General features: G+C 40.0%; 2 protein-coding genes across 2 annotated transcripts; one reads left to right on the top strand and one right to left on the bottom strand.

Annotated features, from left to right (window-relative positions):
- Positions 1–1,186: 1,186 nt before the first annotated feature.
- LOC126386782 (G0/G1 switch protein 2-like) lies at positions 1,187–3,038 on the top strand. The gene is made up of 2 exons (XM_050039361.1): positions 1,187–1,288; positions 1,688–3,038. The coding sequence occupies exons 1-2, from the start codon at positions 1,259–1,261 to the stop codon at positions 2,129–2,131; spliced, it is 474 nt and encodes a 157-aa protein (XP_049895318.1). The 5' UTR covers positions 1,187–1,258; the 3' UTR covers positions 2,132–3,038.
- Positions 3,039–6,888: 3,850 nt separating this feature from the next.
- Positions 6,889–22,134, bottom strand: ldlrad2 (low density lipoprotein receptor class A domain containing 2). The gene is made up of 5 exons (XM_050039349.1): positions 21,901–22,134; positions 16,623–17,108; positions 14,086–14,235; positions 13,778–13,918; positions 6,889–12,294 (listed from the first exon to the last, which is right to left on the bottom strand). Exons 1-5 carry the CDS (start codon positions 21,995–21,997, stop codon positions 11,990–11,992), a joined length of 1,179 nt encoding a protein of 392 aa, XP_049895306.1. The 5' UTR covers positions 21,998–22,134; the 3' UTR covers positions 6,889–11,989.
- Positions 22,135–23,491: the final 1,357 nt, after the last annotated feature.

The following is a 23,491-nucleotide window of genomic DNA, read 5'->3' as shown; positions in this document are numbered from 1 at the left end:
GAGTAGGCTCCAAATGAAATGTGGCTGCAGCTATGCGTTTTAACATGCACTTTAAGTTACTGTAACAAATGTAGTTACTTTAACCCAAACTGTGATTGTTTTTCTAACCCTAACAAAGTAGTCTTGTTGCCTGAACCTATAGGCACTAGATACTTTTCTTACTTTTCCTGTGACCACGGAAGTTTATTTTAAAATACACTCGTAAGTAAGGAGCAGAAATTGATGCAGAAACTGACGCTTCCAAAACTGACACTGGAGGGGCGTCTAGAGGGTCATAGTTTGAAGCTTAGAGCCACAGACCTAGCCGCTGTTTTTGACAAGCTGGGGGTGAGAATTTGTTGCCTATTGTGCAGTGCAGTGGCACCCTCAGAATTTTTTCATGGGGGTGGCCAGATGGGGCCACTGAAAATCTTGGGGTGACACACCAAAACCTAAAGTCATTGTACATTATGTTGTTGAAGTATTCAGGCTAGTTAAATACCATCTCAACATGGAGAGTTTCTGAATCGCATACTGATATACACATACTGATTATTTTACAGGTAATAAAACTAATAATCTGATATGCATAGACTAATACCGGTAGGTTGTCAGGTTGTTAGTCCAATTGATTGTTCTTCAATAGTATGGTTGTCATTTTCCTTAAAAAGACAAATATACAGCTTTAATTTGAAGAAGTATGTTGATTGTAAGAAACAAACCATTTATTGGGAATAAGCCCTCCCAAGGCCATCACTGACGCAGTGTTTTTCTAAATGTGAAGTGTCATCCAAGTGGTGAACATCTTTTTTTCATTTGCTTGTCATTTCCTAACAATTCCTAACATTTTGGTCTTATACCGAATATAGCATGGCACAATACTATACATTTGGTATAACAGGTATGACCTAACTGACTTCACAAGTCAACAGGCTAAAAATATACACACACTGTAAAGTCTGAGAATGTTGGTGTCACTTATAATTAGAACCCAGTGTACAGCACTCACAATAAACTCTCTTTTGTACACTGCAGATGATCTAGTGTAACACTAGTAAGGCCATTAGTGCCAGTGTTGACTGTGTAATGAGCCTACACGCAAACTGGGTCAAAGTTTCTGGCTCAAAGCCTTTTTTGTTGCCAGAGACAATCCTCCATGCCTCCTGAATATTCAGCAGCTGTCAGTGTGTGGGTGGAGAGAGTGGGGCTATAAATGACCACAGCAGCCAGTAAAGGTGTACACTTGCCACAAACTGGAACTTGTGAGTAGAATCAACCTATGACAAGAACAAGAGCAAACAACATCACAGTAAGTTATTATATTTTCTTTAGAAACATTACCAAAGTTTATATGCTGTGGGTCAAATGCAGTAGTGGGATATTAGACTGCTGTTACATTAGTGTATTTTTAAATAGCCGGCAACTGTATATAGTCTGTCTTTTGTTAAACTGTTTGTCCCCCACTAAAGTGTAGACTAAATTTAAATCTATTCAGTGTTGTATTTTATATCATGTGTAAATCAGTGAGAGGTATCATGCTGCTGCATTGTTGCTGCAAACCTCAGAGTTGATTTGTAACCTGGTCTAATGACTTGAATGAATTCAAAGTGGTGTCTTCAAAGGTGTTTTTAGTTTCAATAGCCAAAGGTATTGCATTTACAATGATCTCTAAACAGACAAATCTGCATGTCTGATCTATGCTTAACAGGTCTCCATACAACCTTCAGCCCACCATTGCATGTCAGCTGAAGCAAAACCAGTGGAAATGGAAACCATGCAGGAGTTGATACCCTTCGCCAAAGAGATGCTGAGTCAGAAGCCCAGCCGTGGTATGCTGAAGGTCTACCTGGTGGGTTCAGTGTTCGCGGTGCTGGGGACAGTCATTGGCCTTGTCGAGACCGTGTGTCACCCTTTCTCCTCTGAAGAGCCGATGGATGCAGAGATGGTCCTCATGTTGGCCCGGGAGCAGAGGACAGTTGAGGCTGAGACACAGCACAGTGTGGGGGCTCAGGAGGAGGAGGAGGAGGAGGAGGAGGAGGAGAAGGTGGAGGAGCTGGCTCATGAAACTGGGGCCCTGACCCAGAGCATGAACCTCTACAAGGCCCACAGACTCAGCCAGCGGAGTAGTGCCAATCGGCTGCATGCCTCCTAAAGCCAAAGGGGCCAGCCCTAAGTGACTTGACATATTTATTAAAGAACTGCTTGTGCCTCCTGCAACACCACTGAGTTGTGCAACATGTACATATTTGAAGCTTTATAGACAGAGGTGTCTGAGCTGCTTGGCTCTGTGCTGCTTATTAATGATTCCTTCAAGTGCTGTTGGAAATGTTTTTAGTATGTGTTTACACATTGGGCACATATGAAAGACCCCCGAAGGCCTCAGTGGCAGCACACATGGAAGAGCTGAGACTTTCTGACAGGCTCTCCCACTGAGATCATGTCATTAATGATGCAGTATATGGTATAAGTGAAGTGTACATTAACTCAGTTAGACCAGTGGTTTTGTGGTTCCCAAAGGACACTGCAATTGGATCCCCAGATCCCCAGTAAATGTAAGAACTGTTCAAAAAAATACAAATCCTGCACTGACAATGTTACATGTTAAAGTAGAAGTAAGTATGATCAGGAAAATGTTCTGAGGAATTCCCTGCTGTAGATGGTTGAGTCGGAGCTCATTTTGTTCTAATGATTTTATCATTATGGATTGATTGGCTTGTAAAAGTAGAGCTCCTTCACAATGTTGGTTTTGTCAAACCAACAGTTCAACTTTCAAAGTTTAAAAAAAAATCTATCTAAATTATAACAAAGCATCATATTTTATGGTCTAAAGTTATGACTATGGATGTTGAAGTTAGGAGTACCTGAAGGCAGCATGGTGTTGGGTCTGTCTGGCTGCGGTAAGCTGCTGTGTAGCGCCGCCTGTTGTCCGGTGGAGGTATCTGATCTGCCAATCCACCTACTGATTGTGTTTGAGAGGAATGTTTGTTGTTAATATTATGCTATGCACAAATACTGTAAATATTTTTTTTTATATCAATAAAGTTGATGTTTTTTATAAAGTTTGCTTTCCCTGTGGTTTAAATCCTTCAAAAGTTTGCTGCACATTTTATTTGCCAACATGTCTACATTAAGCATTTCTGCTTGTCAAGAAAAGTGTTCAGATCACAGCAAAAATGTATACCCCATTGAGTATAAAAAAATCTTCTAGTGCAGTGAGATAGCCTATAGTTTCATCTGTTATTACAAAATAACTTTCAAGAATGTTCTAGAAGTGTTAATTGTTCTTGATGGTGGAGCAGTAAGGCTTCTTGTTGTGTGTTGTTAAAGACACTGACAGTCATTACTGGAAAGTTCCTGAATGAAGTTTTGAAAACTTGAAATTTTAACCCATTGGCAGAATTTGTCAAAAGACAGACATTCTTGTTGAGATATTTTTCCCACTGTAATTTCATTAACAATCCATATACTCACATTCATTCCAGTGGCCATATCATGTAAAACTCTGGCAGGACGGTTATTGACCACGTTTATCATACTCATATATAGCTGCTCTTGCACGTGTGAATAACGAAATCAGGTTCACCTTTCAGATATCGTTACAGATCCAGCAACAACCCCAGGTAAACAGGAATGACCAGTAGCACGTGTACTGTAAAACTTTACTACATTTTGCTGCTTATACTTACGCACTTTTACTTAAGTAGGATTTTTCATGCAAGATTTTTACTTTTAAGGGAGTATTTTTACATTGCTGTATTGTTACCTCTATTAATATAAAGGATCTGAATGCTTCTTCAGGTCTTTCATTTTGATACAATCACATCAGTGTCGTTCTTCTCACATGCCAATAAAGCAAAACACAATAATACACAAACATCCATCAAAGTGTTTTAAATGTAATAAAATGTCATTGACACATAGCCTAAATGGAAACACATGTGTTTGCCAAGCACATTTTCACAATTTAAAGTCACAGTTTTCATCCAAAAAAAAGGAAAAAGGCACAACACTTGTCTTAATGTAAACTCTTTGCTGTATCTTAGAAGATAATAACATCTAACATTATGACCAAAGTATAAATCAAGCTTGAGAAGAAGGCAAGGCATCCCTTCTCTCTCTCTTTCTACTGAAAACCATAAGCAAAAATGAGTGAAACTAAATTTTCTCAGTATTCTATTTAGGTACACCTTGTAATGTTTAGTGTTTATGGGTATAATCTAAAAAGGATTACACAGTGTACCTTCTGTCAACATTCCTATTGACTTGCATCCATGTCTACGTAATAGTTTGGATACCAAATTATATACTTCGATGAGGTGAACAGGGTCTGTTCCATTCCAATGTCTTGAACCAGTAGGTGTTCATACCTTGTTCCTCTCCCATGACCAGTGGTAGAAACAACTTGGAGAAATTCAAGGTATTTATGGCTAAATGCAGTCAATACACAAGCTTTGCTAATCTGAGATACTCACATAGATGCACCCCCGTGTTGACTGTCAGCCCAGTCACCAGAAGAAAAATATTGGCATTGTATGTTTCTGCAAACCCTAAATAAGTTACATTTGTATGTCTCACAGCTAAGTGAGGTGTCTGCCATCAGCAGACCACTGTTTAAAATTAGCAAACAAAAACAGAATCGGTTGTTTTTTTAGAGATTTATAACTGTGTCTCCAGGGGCTTTTTAGCCACGAGACATGGGTGTATTTTAGTGGGCCATCACGTTTTTCGTTTTTCCACTGGGGACAGTGCCATCATGAAAAGTGGTTGTTTTTTCAATTAAATTAAATTCAGTTCAGTTCAGTTCAGTTCAGTTCAATTCAATTCAATTCAATTTCATTTTATTTATAAAGCCCAATATCACAAATCACAATTTGCCTCACAGGGCTTTACAGCATACGACATCCCTCTGTCCTTTGGATCCTCACAGAGGATAAGGAAAAACAAAACAAAAACAAAAAAACATTTAAAAAAAAAAAGAAAAAAGAAAGAAACCTCAGGAGGAGCAACTGAGGAGGGATCCTTCTTCCAGGACGGACAGGTGTGCAATCGATATTGTGTGTACAGAACAGATCGACATAATAAAATAATAGTACTCCATACATGTATGAGGACTGTGTCACCAAAAGTAGTTTTTTAAGCCCCAGCATAATCTTTTCATAACCATAACATAAGTCTTTTTATGCCTAAATCTAACCACATGTTAACCACAACGATGTTGAAATGTTAGGAAAAGAAAAGTTTCAACCTATCTGCTGCATCATAATGTACAAATATCCTTCTGAGACCCGAACTGTTGTTTGGTATGTATTTTTAATTTCTCCCAACTATTTGGGATCAGTAGGATCCAATACGTATGAAAAACTGAACATTGTCATTGATAATTAAGCCCCAATGTCCTCAAACAGGACAACAGTAAAATAAACAAGTTTCAACCATAAAATGTGATCAAGTATTGGACAGACTGACCTGACAGAGATGGCTGCCATCTTGTTTTTACGTGGATTAGTGTATTGTGGTCTCACTACCACTAGATGGCACATTAAAGTGTCCACGAATATCAACAATGGGTCTAAGTTAAGTAGAATTAAGTATAAGGTCAAGTAAAGCCAAAATGTGATGTCCTCATATGAGGACACAGGGTCTCAGGAGGATATAACAAATCTGTGATTTGCTGAAATACAGTGCCAACATTTATTATGGTGTCTGGGCTGTGAGTGTGGGCCCTGAACCCCTGTTGTTTTAAAGGCTGACTGCAAGTCACAAGACGGTTTAGCTGAGTCATTAACAGATCCAGCAGCATGGCTCAATGAGATAGCACAGCAACAATGGGACTACCTACATAATGCACACACACACACACACACACACACACACACACACACACACACAGTGGGAGGCCAATATAACCCTGAGTCAACACGATACTCTTTGGCCTAAGAATAGCTTGAGTGATGAGCTAACGTGAGTGCTGAAATGAACAACCCTTAAATCTTTGAACACAGGTGACCCAAAATAACTGTGAGGTCAAACCATGACCTCTATCTAATCAGCGTAGAATCAGAAGAGACGATAACATATCCAGACTTGTGTTCCTGCACACATGCAGTTTAATATTGACTCAAGGTTCCTATAATCACTTATTTTCATATTTCCCCTTACTCTAGAAGCTTAGGGCACCAGCAGTGTAAATACACTTCAAATTAAGTGGTTAATGTTTATCATTGAGGCAAGGGCAGACTGGTTATCACAGGCAGCACTTATGGCTTTATTGTGGTCTGTTTAGGATCAATTTCAGTTGTTTTGCCTGGTAATGTTTCTTATCTTACACCTCAGTTTTACAGAGTTCAGGCTTCTCTTTACTGCTGTACAGCTGTGATAAGTTTGTCACATAGACTGATGAGACTATGCAGGTGGTTAACCTCTCTTTAAGTCTATTTGGCAAATGAAAAGGTGGTGTATCTGTCTGCATAAAAAGGTCAAAAATGATTCTCTGACAGTATGCCTCTGCAGGAAGGCTGTCTGGTGTCAACACATTTGACACAATTATGGACCCTCCGGCTGCACAACCTACCAGTTTAACTAGGGGTCAAAAGGTCAATTACAGAAAGTCAAATCAAAGTGACAAAAGGGCTGGGTAAAGATTTTTTTTCTATCCTTTGTAGAAATGGGGATTTGACTTAAAAGGTTGCCAGTGGATACGAGAGGCGACACACACAGTGTGAAGCTGCTGATTCTGTGCCAAGCCCCCCCCCCCGACTGTCAACCAAGCAGCCTCTGACTCACACAAAGGACAACAAGCTGCACAGTGCTGCGGACGTGACTACATCTGGAACTGTGAGCTTTTTAACCAGTTCAGTACTGAAATGCAAGTAGGACAAATATGACAAACTATTGTGTGGTTAGCTTAAACTCTAAACTTTATTGGGATGTCTAGTGAAGAATATTTCTCTCAAGGCATCTTGAGTTTGAACATTTCACTCGGTATAAACATCATTTTACTGAAGTGAAGTGACAGAATATACTATAATACTGTCATTGTGATTTTTTCATTCCTTGATATAACAGAAAACTTATGGGAAAACTCTGGGCATTAAGAAGCCACAGTACATTTCTATTTTGCAGTATCATCATCACCACAGTATTTACATAACAAAGACTGACACAGCTGAAATATTAATCAATCTGTAAGCACTGAGTAGTCAAAAACAAACCAAAACAAACAAACAAACAAAAAACACACCGAAAACAAAGCAGCCTTAAACTTTTTAAAATAGAAAACATTCCTTGTAATATTCTATAATACAAGCAAATCTTCATTATCTATTTTTTATGCAATATAACACATGTTAAGAATGTCTTGACACTATATACCTTACCAACAAATCAAATCAGTATTTTTTTTAAAAATGTATATTGTTGGAAAAATACAATAAACACCTTTTAAAGCTGCATGAATTGACTTTTTTTTGGGCCATGTGGGTGAAGTGGAAACACAGCAAACACAATGACATATTATTACCTTATAAAGGTATTATGGTGGACTCGTAAGCAGTTTCCTTTTTATACATCCAGCATGCACAGAGCAACATTAGCATTTATATGGAGTTGTGTCATCCAGATCAAAGTCCAATATTCAATCTTTTAGCTCTGTTTTTGGTCTCCACCAACTCCTGAAGGAAATATCTGTCCCCTTAGCAGCTAAATGTTTCACTATGTTCACCAGCTAGTTGCCAACTTTGCCTGTGTGCTGTTTGGTGGTAAGCTGGTAGTACACAGTGGGCTTTTCCCACTGAAAATAGGTGCTGCTAGATATAAGGTAGCTGAGAGCCACAAAACCAAAACAATGAGCTAAAAGAGGTTAAAACCTGTAGAACAGAGCTGCAAAGTTAGGTGATACTTCTTTTTTGGTTCCTAATGTTGAGTGACCCCTTGTACTTTACACATTTGCTATAAAAATATTGATAAGTGCGGCTTTACGGATCAGATGCCATTTCTTTAACAATTTAATCGTACTTTGATTGTAATTAACTTCCAGAGATTCTCACATTGTCAAAGATTCTGTGTTTACAACACACAGAGCTGGTGAAATCAGCCTGTAATAGTGGGATTTATCAATGAAATGATTTGAGGAAACTGATAAAAGCTTAAACTTAAAGTTAGATGTCAGTGAAGCCTTGCTGACAGGAATCCAGCTGGAGAGCTGACCTTCACGTCACGCCTGCATGTCTGAGTGCATGTGGGTTGACTGGATGTATACTGTGCTTGGTGTGTGTGTGTGTGTGTGTGTGTGTGTGTGTGTGTGTGTGTTGTCTGATGAGTGTACGGATGCACGTGTATTCCCGTACAGTCTCAGCAGAAAGCAAGACAGATAAAGAAGTCTGCATGTTTCAGTGTGCTGCAGCCTGGCAACGTGGAGGTCAGAAACACATTATTTGTTTAAGCATATGGCCTTATACCTTACCAAGGACTCAAAATCCCTAAATCCCTAAAAGGACAGCACAGGGGGCTCTGTGTAATGTATCTACACAACACACAGTGTGGCAAAGGGAGGAAAGGTTATGGAGCTACTCCATCTAGAGGATGCCACAAAGAAAGTTTGCTTGGTGGACACATGAACACAGGTTGCCCCTCACATGAAGCATCAATCTGGGTAAAGGGAGGAGAGGACAGGGGGCTTGACTATACTATACTATGTGATGTGGCCTATATGAAGCCTGGGAGAGAACAGAGGATTTTGCTAAGACATCAAACCCAAATTTTGATTTACTTCATGGCAAAATAAGAACATCTTCTCTTGGTTTGGTTAGTTCACAATCTCATTTCCATTGCTTTCTTTTTTTTGCATAGAAGTTTATGACTCACACCAATGATTACCTAAAAGTAGACATTCCTATCCACATATTTACATATGTTTTTCCTGGTTTTGGATGGGTCCCTTCTGTCCAATGAAGTAAAAAAATCTCAACATTACATCAAGAGAGTCTGTTACAGCAGCATATTGATGTCCATGTGTCTGCATTGACATGGTCAACAGTCACATATGGACATAATGTTCAGTTGTCCACATACTTTGTGGAACTCACAAATATTAAATGATGAAGTAAGTGGCACAAACCTCGCTGGAATCACAGCGATGCCTCAATATTGGTACAAACTGCCAATTGTTGCACTATCATGGCAGGAAATACAATGATGGGTCACCAAAAAACAGCAGGTTTTGTTTTTGTCGTCTTGCTCACTGATGACAAAGTCATTTCATAAACTATGTCACTTTCATAACATTTATATGATCTGTATGAAACATGCAAATGTAACATATTCATGATTTACAAAAATGCACACTGGCAACTTTTAGGTACAGCAATGCTTTGAGCTAAATGCTAAGGCTGACGCGATGACATGCTCACAATGACGATTAATTCTTATATCAGGCAGGTAGATCTTTTACCAGGTTTGGCATTTTTGTTTACCATGTTAGCATGCTACTATTTGCTAATTATCAGTAAACACAATGTAGCCTGTAGTTGACGCTGACGGTGATATCATCAGTTTTGCAGATATTTGGGCATAAACCAAAGTATTAGACAAATAAAATTGAACCTGGTGATGGCACTAGATGAAAAGTCAGAGGATCACCAAAGACATGAACAGCAGTCTCCTAGTTGAGGCTGAAACTTTACACATGGAGAGAAAATGGGCAGGCTGAAATACAGCCAAGACTTAAAAAGTTCCGGAAACTACAACCATAATCTGGCTTGAGGTGGCAGAGGGATTGTTTATGGTTGACGCATTGGCCAGTGCACATTAAAGACAAGAATGACAATAAATAATCACACCACAGGAAACACTGACAGAATGGAGAGGAGTGTTTGTCAAATCATTGTTTTTTGTTAAATGATTCACATCTTCATCCTTTCAAGTTATAAATGTATTTTAGCTACATTCTTCACCTTTTTTTTTTAAATGTATTGTAATCGCAAATGATCAACACAATACTGTTTTTTATTTTTATCATTTCATTTTTCAGTTTCACCCCTCAAAGTGTGTCAACCACAGCTACAGGTACTAATCTGTGTACTAATGCTGACAATCCTTTACTGATTTAAACTGATTACTCAGCATGAAACTCTGTTGTAATTTGCTTTATCTTTATTTTGTCCACACAATAGCACGTTAGTAGTTCATACTTAGCAAAAAGTTTTGCCCTACAAAATGTCGACTGCTATACACTGGGTGACTTGTGCTCTATTTTTCAAACTCCACATTGGTTTATATGTGGAGCAACAGTGGACTGCTGGGAGGAGAGTGGAAAGTCTGAAGGAATTTCTCCAAGGGAGAACAGCTGTTGTCACCAGGTGGGTGACTTTGTAGTTGTGGGGCTGTTTGCCACAGCATGTGTCCATGGCATAGTTTTGGTCGAAGCTGTGGACTTGAAGTATAATTTCACTGCATGATAAAAACGGTACCTCTAAGGCAGAGCAGAAAAGCATGTCTATATACAAACATATGACTAAAAACTGTTTACACCAACAACTTTACACTCTTCATTTTCTTCTCTGAAAACTGGCCAAACATTAAAGGCAAGCCCTTTTAACAATTATTTGGTAGCGATAATAACAATTGCAGATATTAACAACTGCTTAACAACATATCCAATATGTAATCCTGACCATTAGCAATTCTAATTTAAGATATCTACAATTCATTTCTTACAGGTGTCAACTGTTGATATCAACAATTCAGTTCTTGCTTGTGGCAGTGGTCATTGTAGATACAACTGTTCTTATATTACAGATATCAAAAATATAATTCTAGATATCTAAATTTTTCTGACAAGTCAAAATTAAATTATTGGTATGTCGGCTTGGAATTGTAACTAGTAAGAATGTAATTTCAAATATCTAGAATTACATTTCCGATATCTCAAATACAATTGTAACTATAGTGGAAATGATATAAGTAAAAGTAAAACTTATATTTGGGATATCTACTTTTTTTTTTTGTAACTACTCAGAATTGAATTTTAGAATGTCCACTAGTTGAAATGTCATTGTAGGAATCTTCAATAACGTAGGCTACATACATCTCCAAAATAAATACGCTACTTTGACTACACATCTGAAATGTATATGATAATTTGAAAGTGGACCAATGGCTCTGTGGTACTTAAATGTCAGGATGCCCACTTATTCGAAATGGTTTGTTGATATGTCATACATATTGAAAATTCGATTGTTGGTATCTGAAATGGGTAATTACATTTCCACTTGTCACAATCCTTTTTCAACATGTAAAAATTTAATTGTAGATATCTGTAATTCTTATTTCTACTAGTGAAAATGAAATTACTCATATCTATAATTCAATCAAAGTTGTCAAAAAATCAGTTATGACTAGTCAAAATGTAGTGTCTACATGTGAAAATATATTTGTAACATGTCAAAATTGTTTTACAGATATCTTGAAGGACATTTTGACATGTTGGGAAGTCATTTCCACTGGTAAAAACTAAATCACTAAATGTTAAAAAGGCTTGCCATAAAAGGCTGCACATGTTTAACTTCATAAGCCATCTCCTAAAAAGAATGTGCTGCCATCATGAACACATAAGAGATAACTTGGAAACAGGTGAAATGTGCTGTGTACATGAACAAATGTTTCTTTAGTAATTGTAAGAACCCTTTATCTTATCCTTTCAGATACATTCATACTTTTTACACAATCCATAGTCATACTGTACCCTGCTTTACTTTCTTATATAAACACAACAGTGTCATCACCTGCATCATCACATTTAAAGCACACAAACCACAGTTAAACCGTTCAGCTCTGCTCATTTCAGAATTACATACTGGACCACATCAGTCCAACCTTCATTGTAAAGATTCTTGGTCATGTTGCACTGCCTCACGCAGCAGCTGTTCATGTCTGTTCACTGATCACAGCTCAGTATCAGCATACCACTGCACCCATGTCCCAACATGACAAAACTGATCATAGTCCTCCTGCTCTAGACAGCTGCCGTGGTTACATTTTCATCAGCACTGTTGTTGGTGGCCGCCGGGCCTGCCGGGGTGCCGTTGACTGGTGTGTGTGGGGTAACTTTTGCCAGTCGGCGCTCCTTGCTGTTGGTGCAGCTGCGGGCGCAGAGCTGGCAGGAGGCGCAGGCCGAGTTGCAGCAAGGTACGAAGCGACAGAAGCTGACGCGCCACAGGAACCAGCCGGGTGACCAGCAGCACCAGCAGAGCACCACGCTGCCTGCCACTACTCCCAGGATGATGTAGAGAACCAACAGGGACAGGGAGGCGGGGGAGTCTGGGGATAAAAGGGGGGCAACATACAATTCTCTTTATTCACATGGCAGCCATATTTAATTTGAGTTATGGAGGAGGGGAACAAATTAAGAAGAAAGGAGCAAAGGAAAGGCAGATTGTTGGTTTATTATTTTATTTATTCAGAGGACACTTTTTTTTTTCAATTTTCTGTAAAGATTTGTTGATTTTGAATGGTTATTTAGTTTATAGATCACTAAAGTGTGCACAATGTGGCATTGTTTTCTTTTTGTTGACTGTTCTAAATAAATAATAGATATAGAAAATGAATGTGTATGTGTAGCAGCTTGTAGTTGCATATAGTATAGATATTTAGACAAACATTAAAACAAAATATACTTACAAGAAAAACTGAACATGGGACTCCTTAGAGGGTCTTTAAGTTCAACTATAAGTTTTTTTGACGACCAAAACGTTACAATTAACTTTTATGAACTAAGGTGAATGTTGTCAGACACTTAGAATAACAGTCTGACCCTGTCAGTGGCAAAAACAAGCACTTTTAGTGGACATAAATTATTGATGGTGCACTTGCCCTGAGTTACACTGCAACCTGTTTCACCACCACTGGCTGCAGCCATCTTGCTCAACACTTCTGGACCAGTTTCAAATATTGTTATTCCCATTAAGTCTCTTTGATACAAACCCGTGGAAAGATATGGCACAGGTTGAAAAATACTGTAGTTACTTTTTAATCTTTGTGTCCAGTACAGAGATACAGGCCCCAACTCCAAAATTAAAAGTTAGCAAACAATGCCCTACAAATATGCCCTAGCATACCTACATATGTCTAATTGTGTTGACATAGTTGTTGTACATAGAGGCTGGCTCTAACAGTTACCCATATCTATATTCCTTGAGACCGCTGACTGTTTAGATTTCCAGTATTCAAACTCTGAAACTGAACAAAATTCAATCACAGCTTACAAGTTGCTAATGAATCAGTCAGTCTGTTCATCCAGCCTGTGGTCTCTCACTGTGGGCTGACCAGGGTGCATTGAAATGGATCTCAGCTAATAAACAGCTGGCAATTTGCACAGCAGGAGAATGTGAATCCCGTTCTCCCTCTCTGGGCTGAACAGCCAGAACAGAAGAATTGCTGTTTTCTTAGGCCAGACTTGGCCGGGCCTTAAAAGCAATCAGAAGCTGACAGGCTGGCCCAGACAGTCTGTGTTTGCACCTCTGACGCTGGAATAGAGACAGATCACTCAAAAGGCTGCTCTCTGCCGTGAGAATCCATCACCATTTATTGGTTTACGAGGCTTTAGGTGAAATTAACAACTCAATGGTCACCTCCATTACTTTTATGCCCAGTCATCAGGACACTTTGCATCCAAATGGGCACTTAGTTAATTTGTTTACCAGCCAAGTGACTGCAAGACACAAGCATAGTGCATTACACACTGACTGCCAGCGGAGAGGGTTTCTACTAGTTGAATAAATAAATATCTAAAATGGTCACTCACCTGTTACAGACTCATGACTGGGAGCGCTGTCTGGCATGCCACAATTGATGTGTGAAGACATCGGCACTGTGGGTGGATTTACAAAAGGTGGAGGTGGGGTTGCTATTGGCGGTGGAGGTTCAGGAGGTAAAAGCTGACCTGCTGATAGGGGAGAGATTGGGGTCAATTTCCAAGAATCTCCCAGCACGGAGATTTTTTAAAACTTAGTTGTGAGGCATCTGCTATGAGATTTTGGGTGTGCTGTAAGAAATCGCGGACTGTACCTTTAAATATCAGCATTACAAATGTCACCCCGTCACTTAACTGACCTTTACAACCTGTAGTCAGGTTTTCCTCCAGGTCACTGCCATCCCCACAGTTGTCAATGCCTTTATCATCACACACCAGACTGAGAGGGATACACTTCCCATTCCTGCAGGTGAAATAGGGCTCATTGCTGCACTGAGATTGGTTAAAACCTGAAGAGGAAGATAACAAATTGAGGGATCAGGACAAGAGTGGGAGGATCTGACTTAGCTACACAAACTTCAGAGCCACAAGTGGAGTTTAGGAGTCTCTTTGATTGAGATTTAATGCATAAAGAAAAACAATTGTTGTTCAGGGTTAACACATTGAATGCATTTCCATCCTCATAAAGCATTTTCAAAGCTCTTGTTTACAGCAGTGTTGGCTAGTGACCAGTATTCTTCTTCCCTGCCTTTTGCTGGTGTTGAGATTCTGGTGATATACATCAAAGGTAGTAGGGCTGCAAGATTATATCGGCACATCATTGGTGTTGCCTGATATTGGCTTTAAAATGAACTAAATGAATCAGAATTGGGCAACATGCTGATTATATCGGTACATCATTGATATCGATCAATATTAGCTTTAAAAATAAACTATTAGAATCAGCCAACATGCCTTTTCTTATATTGAACAATGAATGAATATTTCATACATTGTAAAGCATTCTATTTCATGTCTCTATCTGCTGGTGGGCCATCACGATAAGAGTATGTATGCACAATATGATGTTAATGCCACTACAAAAGAGACTTGATGAGAACTGAAATTAGGAAGGTAAATAAGTGGATATATCAATATTGGTTATTGGCCAAATCAGTTATATACAGTCAGGTCCATAATTATTTGGACAATGATACAGTTGTCGTCATTTTGGCTCTGTANGAACTGAAATTAGGAAGGTAAATAAGTGGATATATCAATATTGGTTATTGGCCAAATCAGTTATATATATCGGCTTATCGGATATTGGCAAAAAATCCAATATTATTCACCCGTAAAAGGTAGAGAATAACTAATTTATAGGGGTCAAATAATGATTTTCAGTGAACTTGTATGTTTTCTTAAAGCTACAGTTGGTTACTTTAACAAAAATAATTTTTTGTCATATTTGCTGAAACTTTCACCACTTTCACACAGTAGTACATAAAACAGATAACCTGTGACAGAAAATCATGTTGCTCTTCCTCCTTGTAGTGCTTCTAATGGCATTTGCTATAATCTTCTGTGGCTGAAGGAAACGTCCACTCAGAGCCAAGGAGTCTTTAACGCAGCTCTCAATCACTGATCATCAACTGCAGTCGGACTGTCAAACTAGGCAGTGCTGATAAAATATGAATCAAGACTCTGTTACAGCACTGCCTATTTCTCTAAATGGCTTGAGCAAACTTTCTCATTTAACAGCAAATCAGTACACTTAGATATGTTCCTGGAAACATCTGAGGCGAGACATAGGCACTGCAGTAACAGAAACTTGATTCATACTCAGTCAACGCTGCCTTGTTCTACAGTTTGACCACAGTTCCGGTCCACAGCAATGATTGACATGATTGACAGCTGAGTTGGACTCCAGCGCTGCTTCAGGAGTTTGGTTCCAGAAGTAGTGCTATGCGTACAGGTGAGCCCAGCTATATCTATTGTAGATGGCACCGCTCCACCTACTGCACCAGCACCAGTTCCGTGCCCACCAGGGAGGTGACATTCCATGTACCTACAGCCAGTCTGCAATGCTAGGGGTCAGCATGCCCAGGTCCCCACCCTTACCTGCTGCCCAGCTTACAGTGCACCCATCCCTAATGCCTATTCCTGCATGTGGTGGGCCCACAGGACAGTGGCTCAATGCTGGTCTTTCAGGCTGAGCCGGACCAGGCCCTATGGCACAAGGCCTGATGCTCGCCAGCCAGCTCCCCTCCCAGGTCTGGCTCCAGAAGTGGCCCCCAGTTTCCTTTTTTTTTTTTCTGGGCAAGGCGGTCCAGCTCCTTTTTTAGCGATTCACTGGGGTCTATTGAATCGCTCTTTGTCTGGCCCCTCACCTGGGAACACTATCAGACCCTACTAGGAGCTACTGCCCCATACAACTCCCTGGATCACAGACACATAAAAACTCAGTCACCATGTTAAGGTGGTGATTCTTGGAGGACATTGCAGTCAGTATTCTTGTAACCATAGCCTAATATTGATGCTAACTGACATATGTGACAACCTGTGTATGTAGAAACCTACATGACAATAAACCTGATTCTGACATTTTCCTGTTACTTTACCAGTTAACCATGACTGGCAAAACGAACCTACCCATGCGTTAAAGTGGCTGCAAACACTTAGATGGAAAATGACTGATCATGCCTTTAGTAAAGTGGCTGTTGTATGACAGTGATAATGTACTTCAAATTGTCCCGTTCTATAAAATAATGGACCTCATCCATTATTTTCTGATTTCAGGTTATCAGGATCATTATACCATCATCATACATTAGTTTATGTATCCCGTATCTCGCCAAAGAGCCTGTGAGGCACCAAGTGTCTGCAGAATGAATAGACCTGTCTGTGTCTTTCTTACCCAGTCTGAAGGAGGTGAAGTCCCCCACAAAGTCCACTCTGGGTTGAGTCCCCCGGGTCACTAGCCTCAGGGTCAGGTAGTTTCCTGTGGACAGCACCGGCCGGGGTGGGCTCTTCCCACAAAGAGGAGGCCCGAGGGGAGGCGAGCTCCTGTCCCGTCCGTCATAGAACTGGACATATGAGCCAGCATGACATGGATCTCCTGAGCTTTCACCAGATGTGGGCTCCAGTCTGGGGTTGAGAGGGGCGGAGCCTCGAGGGGACTCTGGAAGCAGAGGGGCCGGGCTCAGAGGGGCCACTCGTAGCAAACTGTATACCAGAAAGAAGCGGAAGTGGAACTGGACCTTGTCTTTAGGGGAGCTGGCCTGCATTGTGAGATGGCAGTCAGTTGCCATGGTCACAAAGTAGTACTTCTTGGATTCCTGGTGTGAGTTGACGATCATGCCGTCACTGCGGATCGTCTGGCCACAGAAGTCCACCACGTTCACTGCCAAGAAAAAGACAGAATCCTCAGCGAGCTGATACATGGAGCATTTCTGTAGAACATGAGTAAAACTCTAAACATACAATTCTTTAATATATTAATGATCACAAAGGGGGCTTGTTTCTTTTTGTGTCTAATTCTTGGCAACATGCAGAAACTTCTATACGGGTAATTAGACATTTCAGTTGTGATCAAGAGAAAACAGTGAACGCTGAAGTGTCGAGATAAAGTTGGAATTAAATCATTATCTCAGGAATCCATTACAGACAGACAAGAATCTTGAGAGAACAGGCTAAAAGATTTTAGCCTGTTCTCTCAAGAACAGGTGTGTAGTTGAGACCAAAATAAAGGTTGAATCCGAACAAGCAAGAGCATTGGAAGTAGGGGTAGGAAGTCTTGGCTATTGGCCCCCCGACTTTACGTCCCTGGCCCATATTTGATTTAAAGATATACTACGCAGGATTGTCGGCTGCTGTTTGCAAATGCTCACCAGCAAAAGTGAAAGTAAAATCCAACCTCAGATTCACTCTCATTTGGCGTTTCACCTTGCTATATTTGTGTTTTTTGGTGCTGTGTCTCTTGGATGCCTGTTGCTAACGATCTGGCACCTGGTCGCCACCTTTTTACGAAGCTCCAACCTCACCTGAGCACTGCTGGGGGTGGGGGGGTAGGGATTGCCCATTAACGTCCCAAGCACATTCAATAAGAAAAACATAAGAAAATACAAGCAGAGGGCATTGTTTTTAGGAAAATCCTGCATAGTATAACTTAAAACTATTGATCACTGTATCGTAGCTGGAGTGATCCCATCGTGAGTCGGTCTCTAGTTTGGGTTACTGTAAAGTGTCAGTGAATATGTGAAATTACTGATTTGTAGAGACGAGTTTTTAAAGCTGTAATTGGTAACTTCTACAAAAATATCTTTTTGACACGTTCGTTTAAAAAAAACAATCACGTTCCTCCTCCTTAAAGTGCTTCTGTTGGCTTTTGATAGTAAATCCATCAAATGGGTTTTTGTGAGTGTTTGTGACCTGGCTGCCATGTTGGAAACAGTCAAGCCATGATAAAGCACCACCTACTGGACCAATGATGGTTTCTGTCATTGTAGGTAGTTCTTATCCCACTGCTATTTTCCTGTTTAAGTTTTGGTGTAATTAGTTATTTAATACTATAGAAAGGTGGTCTGACATCATGATTGACCGCTTTAGTATGTGTGCTTGTGATTAATGGCATTGCTTGCAGATGGTTGGACGGGTGTTTGGGTGAGAACTCGACACCGCCAGAGATCACTACAACGCAGACTCTGGCTTTAAATTATGTCACCAGCACAAGAAGGCAGCGGCCATATCTGCGATATTTTGGCTTCATTTTTCTACAGTGGGAGAAAGTGGAGACGTGTCGTCCATCTGTATACAGTCTATGTGATTGACATAATTGACAGCTGCATTAGAGAATCCTTGGCTCTGATTGGTTGTTTTCATTTAGGTAATGTGGATTCTAGCAAACCCATCAGAAGCACTATAAGGAGGAGGAGGAGCATTATTTTTTCAAGATTATCTGTTTCATGTAATACTGTGTGGATGGAGTTACAGTTTCAGCAAATATGACAAAAAGTTATTTAAATTTAAGTTACCAACTACAGCTTTAATGAATGGGGAAAACAATATATGAAATTTCCATGAGAATGTTTCTTCATATGATTTTAGAGTTTTGCTAAAAAAAAATCTGTATAATTTTAATTATACATAATTTCTGTCTGTCCCTGATGATGAGTCCCATATTAATCTGAAGCTGATATGACATGTTGTCTGTTTAATTCAAATGCTGAAGGACAGGTGCATTTCTCAAGTGCGTCTATAAAGTTTTGCTTTCCTCCTGTTTATGCCGCCCATTAACACATCCCACAGAATTCCCTCATTTTGTTACTAAACCTCCACTGCAGCTCGTCAGGGAAACATGGTTCAGGGAAACACAAAGAGAAAATTTTATACAAACACCAGGCTAGTCCAGTTGACTCACCACTTCTAGATATATCATAGCGTGGATGATGGAGAATTTTAACAAACCTCTGAATTTGGGTTTATGACAACAGCTGAATTAAAAATCCCAGTGATGCTATAGAAGAGTTTGTCTACAGCACACTGGCAGATGTACGAACTCACACACATCAGCATAAACCTGGTCTGTTGAATCAGCCATGTGATCAGCATGTGATTGTTTGAAAAGCAGCTCACTGCTCATCCACAGGCAGGACCAGGACAGATGGGTGGGCAGATCCGGCTCCAGCAGCCCCCACCCAGCCACCCAACGCCCCCTGCCTCTGGGCCGCAGGCCAAATAATGAGAAAATTTACGACCACCCCCGGAGTTTATTAGCTCTGTTTCCCTGGGAGACAACTAGATCCTCCTGCACTGACCTCCAGGAATGTCCCAAAGCCCAGGAGCCCCTGTTGGTGGGAAACAGCTCATCCCCTCTGCACCACACAAGTAAATACAAAGCCTTAGGGGACACTGTCCAAAACATGGCTGACCGGAGGACACCAAGTCCCCAGTAAAGATTTTTGCAGGCTGAAAATTCAACTGTTTTTCAACGCTATCGTTGTAAATGGTGCCCATCTCAGAGAGCAAATCCAGAGGGTGGGTGAGGGTCAAGGTCTGGGTGACACACTGTAGTGAGAAATGTGTGTGAGACAGCATTGTGTAGTAAAGGGCAGCAGCATCACTATCCATCCATGTGTTGTTCTAACACCAGTGACTCAATGCAGCTTCTATTAGATCACTTTACACTGAAAGTGATTCAGTCCTTCTGTACACCAAACAAAGTTTATAAAGACTTCAGTGAACCAAGATGAATAAACTGGTCTAATGGGGCTACAGCAGGGGTGCGCAACATGGGAAACAAAGGTATCATACATATGCAATTCTATATCACGATATGGATAAATATCATGATAGGTATATTTTCAGAAAAAAATAGAAATTTTATGCAGACAAAAAGACTATTTGTGTTGTGTTCTGAGCACCTGGCTTTTGTTTCTTGTTTCAGGGAGTTCCCGATTAACTAACTCCTCCTATCCAGTCAGCAGCACCCAAAAGCCCCCTTCGCCATCTCCCTCACACTCTCTTGGTACTTCTCAGTCAAGGAAGGATCTTTAGAGGGCTAAATTTCAAGGAGGCAACGTCATCAAATCCAAGCGAAGGACTGTTCCAATGTAAAGGATCCTTTGAATTCTACTGAGGACCGAGTCCTTTCCTCAGAGAATTTCTAGGGATGCATGTGTGTATCCTCAGCAGGCGTAAGGTACCCACAATTCTTTGCGCACAGTTTGCCAGAATTGAAGGCAGGGCCTCTTCAGTGATGCACACCTGAGCACTCAGCCTGTTCCAATGTGTGTTCACTGAATGTCTGGCCTCTGTAGGACCCGACTTGGAATGACCCGTCCTTCCTTTTCTTTTTGAATTTACATAATAAAATTTGGTTTATCCATCTGGTTTCCTTCATGCTGCTTCCTCCCGAGTTGTAACAATTTGTCTTTGGCTTGTCCAGAAAATTAGATACTTGAAAAAACTGATGACCTTCATCATAGTGATGCTTCATGTTTCATAATCCAGTCCTAACATAAAACAGTTCTGCTCTTTGATTTGCAACATCACCCACAACAGTCTCATACAAGGTAGATATTTAAGTGGGAGCTAACTCAATATAAACACTACAGAAACTAACAGACTAAATACAATAATCTCACTTTATATTTTCTCATGTTGCCCAATCTTATTGTACTGTATCTAACTTTGATTGAACTTTGTCAATGACTTGATCAATAACGTCAACATCATTTGATCATACATGTCATAATAACAACAATAATAATAATTAAATTAGTTTTAGTGGTGATTTTGGAGTGATGCTCTACTGCAGTGGTGCCCCCAGTAATTTTTTTTTTGGTGGTACACCAAAACCAAAAGCTATAACAGCATTTCATTAATTCAATTGTGTTGTCAAAGGCTAGTTGCAGATATCATGAGGTGAGAGCTCAAGGGACCTATTTGAAAATGGCCATGCCAGTAATTTCCCTCGCCCAAATTTAGCTTAACTTTGGAGTGCTATTTAGCTCTCTTCCAAACAAGCTATGCCAATATGCATGGTGCCAACAGATGCCTTAGGTTGTCTAGTTTCACAAGATAGGTGCCACAGCCTTTTAAAGATGGCCTCCACTTAATTTTGCCAGGGCAGGCCGGTAATTGTATCAGAATACTCTGCTGTTCCAGTAATTCTCAGGTGTCCAGTAATTTCCATATCATATGAAAACAACTCTTGAGACTTGCTTGAGTGGTGTGATCCATCATAGTGAACATCAAGGATGCATTCTTTTTGTTGAAATTCTCACACAGTGAAGACCTTTCAATCTGCATGTAAACGGCATTATAACAAAACAATACTTTGAATTGCAGAGAAGTCAGAACCCACATTTAATAAGCTGCAACACAATTAGGAAAATAATGTGTGTAGGATTATCTCAATATTCAAATGTTACAATATTATCTAACCTATTTCTCTCAGACAGGCTACTTGACTAGGCAAACTTCAGCTACAAGTCCTACTACAGTCACAATTAAAATAAAATTACTTCTGCTCTCTGCCTCTTCCATCTGAGACACCAATCGCAATCAGCGCGTTACGCACAGTCTAAAAGAAATTGTGCGCACGAGTGCGTCACTTTCAACACGATCCAAACATCATCTATCAGTGAGTGACAAGTGTTTCTAGTCGGTGTGTCCGCTGGCTGCAGTCTTACCGGTCTCGATGGCCGAGCTGCGGAGAGGCATGAAGCAGATCAGAAGGAGCAGCCTGAGCAGACGCTGCCAGCAGCTCTCCGCCTCCACCTCCATCATCCAGGCTGAGACACGAGCGCGCAAAGGAGAGCTCACAGAGGAGACACCAGAGTCATTCTGACTTCACTTCAACTTGTCACATGTGGTCAGTGAAGGAGAAGAAGAGAGAGTCTATCCAGTGTGCTCTCCATCATAAATACTCCCTGGCTTTTATTCCACTTGAACCTCCTCTCGGTCCCGTCCGTTCACGTGGCCTGTCATCTCCATGACAACACCCAACCAATCAGCTGTCAAGCCAGCGAGAAAAAGCTTGTGTTTAAAACACAAGTTTCCCCCCTGATGTTAACTTTCAATTTCACTTATAAGCTACACCTAGTTTATTCTCCTGTATACAAACATATAAACAGAACAAACTTTTACCAGCATCAGAAAATATTCCTATGAGTGACAGCAGGTTGCAATCTAGTATCCATTATTCAAATGCCTTGTCTTTAATATGGGAGCTTGTGATTACTGCGAATCCTTGCAGTGTCTACATTTTGTGTGCTGACTGAGCTGTGTCTGTAGCAACTGTAGCAAAAACTATCAAGTACTGTGCTCTAGCAAACATGTTAGAGTTGATTCTTATCATTTGTTGTTTGATCAGATTTTTCCAAATTTAAAATATGAAGTAAAATATGTTTTTCTCTTTTTTGTAATGTAATAATAATGTAAAAAATGAAAAGACTAAAAACCAACAACATATTGGTCCATCTCTTAATACTCTCCAATGTCCTGACTGTCTGTGACTCAGCTCAGCCCAGAAGAAGATGTTGGCATTGTATGTTTCTGCAAACCACGCACGTTACATTTGTATATTTCATTTGTTTCATATCTATTTTTTCTGAGGTGACACAGTAAGATTACATGTTTATGAGCTGATTTTGTCATCAGCAGGACCATAAGGAATCTGCACCCACACAGCTCTGCAGATGTTCAGTATATAGATGCTGCTTGTAAAATTCAGAATGTTGTCACTGTCTCCTTCACCTGCATGTGCATGTGTGTGACAATCATGGATTTTATTCAGTTAGCATTAAAATCAACCTTAAAAAAAACAACAAAACATTATGCAGAATTCCCCTGATTTTCATTTTGGATCACCAATGAAAACAACAGCATCAGATTTTGCAGCCTGCATCACAGTTAGGTTATTTGCATCACTATCATTATTAGGTTATATATGCCTTCACCATGGAGACACTGTGGTGTATTTATTTCGTTTTTATTTTGTACCAACACAGAATATAATATGTTTTTTTGTATTTTACACTTTCTTTTTTCCAACACAGAACATTAATTTCAACTTTAGAATTACAGCAATATTTAGCAAGTAGAACAAGACGTNAGACACTGTGGTGTATTTATTTCGTTTTTATTTTGTACCAACACAGAATATAATATGTTTTTTTGTATTTTACACTTTCTTTTTTCCAACACAGAACATTAATTTCAACTTTAGAATTACAGCAATATTTAGCAAGTAGAACAAGACGTGCTTTCCGGCCACCAGAT

Source organism: Epinephelus moara, chromosome 24 (genome assembly GCF_006386435.1).
Source record: "Epinephelus moara isolate mb chromosome 24, YSFRI_EMoa_1.0, whole genome shotgun sequence".
Taxonomy (NCBI): domain Eukaryota; kingdom Metazoa; phylum Chordata; class Actinopteri; order Perciformes; family Serranidae; genus Epinephelus; species Epinephelus moara.
This window is presented reverse-complemented; position numbering and strand designations above follow the sequence as displayed.

Coding starts and splice junctions, on each gene's coding strand:
- LOC126386782 (XM_050039361.1), top strand. CDS start 1,259: ATGACAAGAACAAGAGCAAACAACATCACA. Junction 1,289..1,687: donor CAAGAGCAAACAACATCACA/GTAAGTTATTAT, acceptor TATGCTTAACAG/GTCTCCATACAACCTTCAGC.
- ldlrad2 (XM_050039349.1), bottom strand. CDS start 21,997: ATGATGGAGGTGGAGGCGGAGAGCTGCTGGCAGCGTCTGCTCAGGCTG. Junction 17,109..21,900: donor CAGCTCGGCCATCGAGACCG/GTAAGACTGCAG, acceptor TTTTCTTGGCAG/TGAACGTGGTGGACTTCTGT. Junction 14,236..16,622: donor CTTCACCTCCTTCAGACTGG/GTAAGAAAGACA, acceptor CTTCCTCTTCAG/GTTTTAACCAATCTCAGTGC.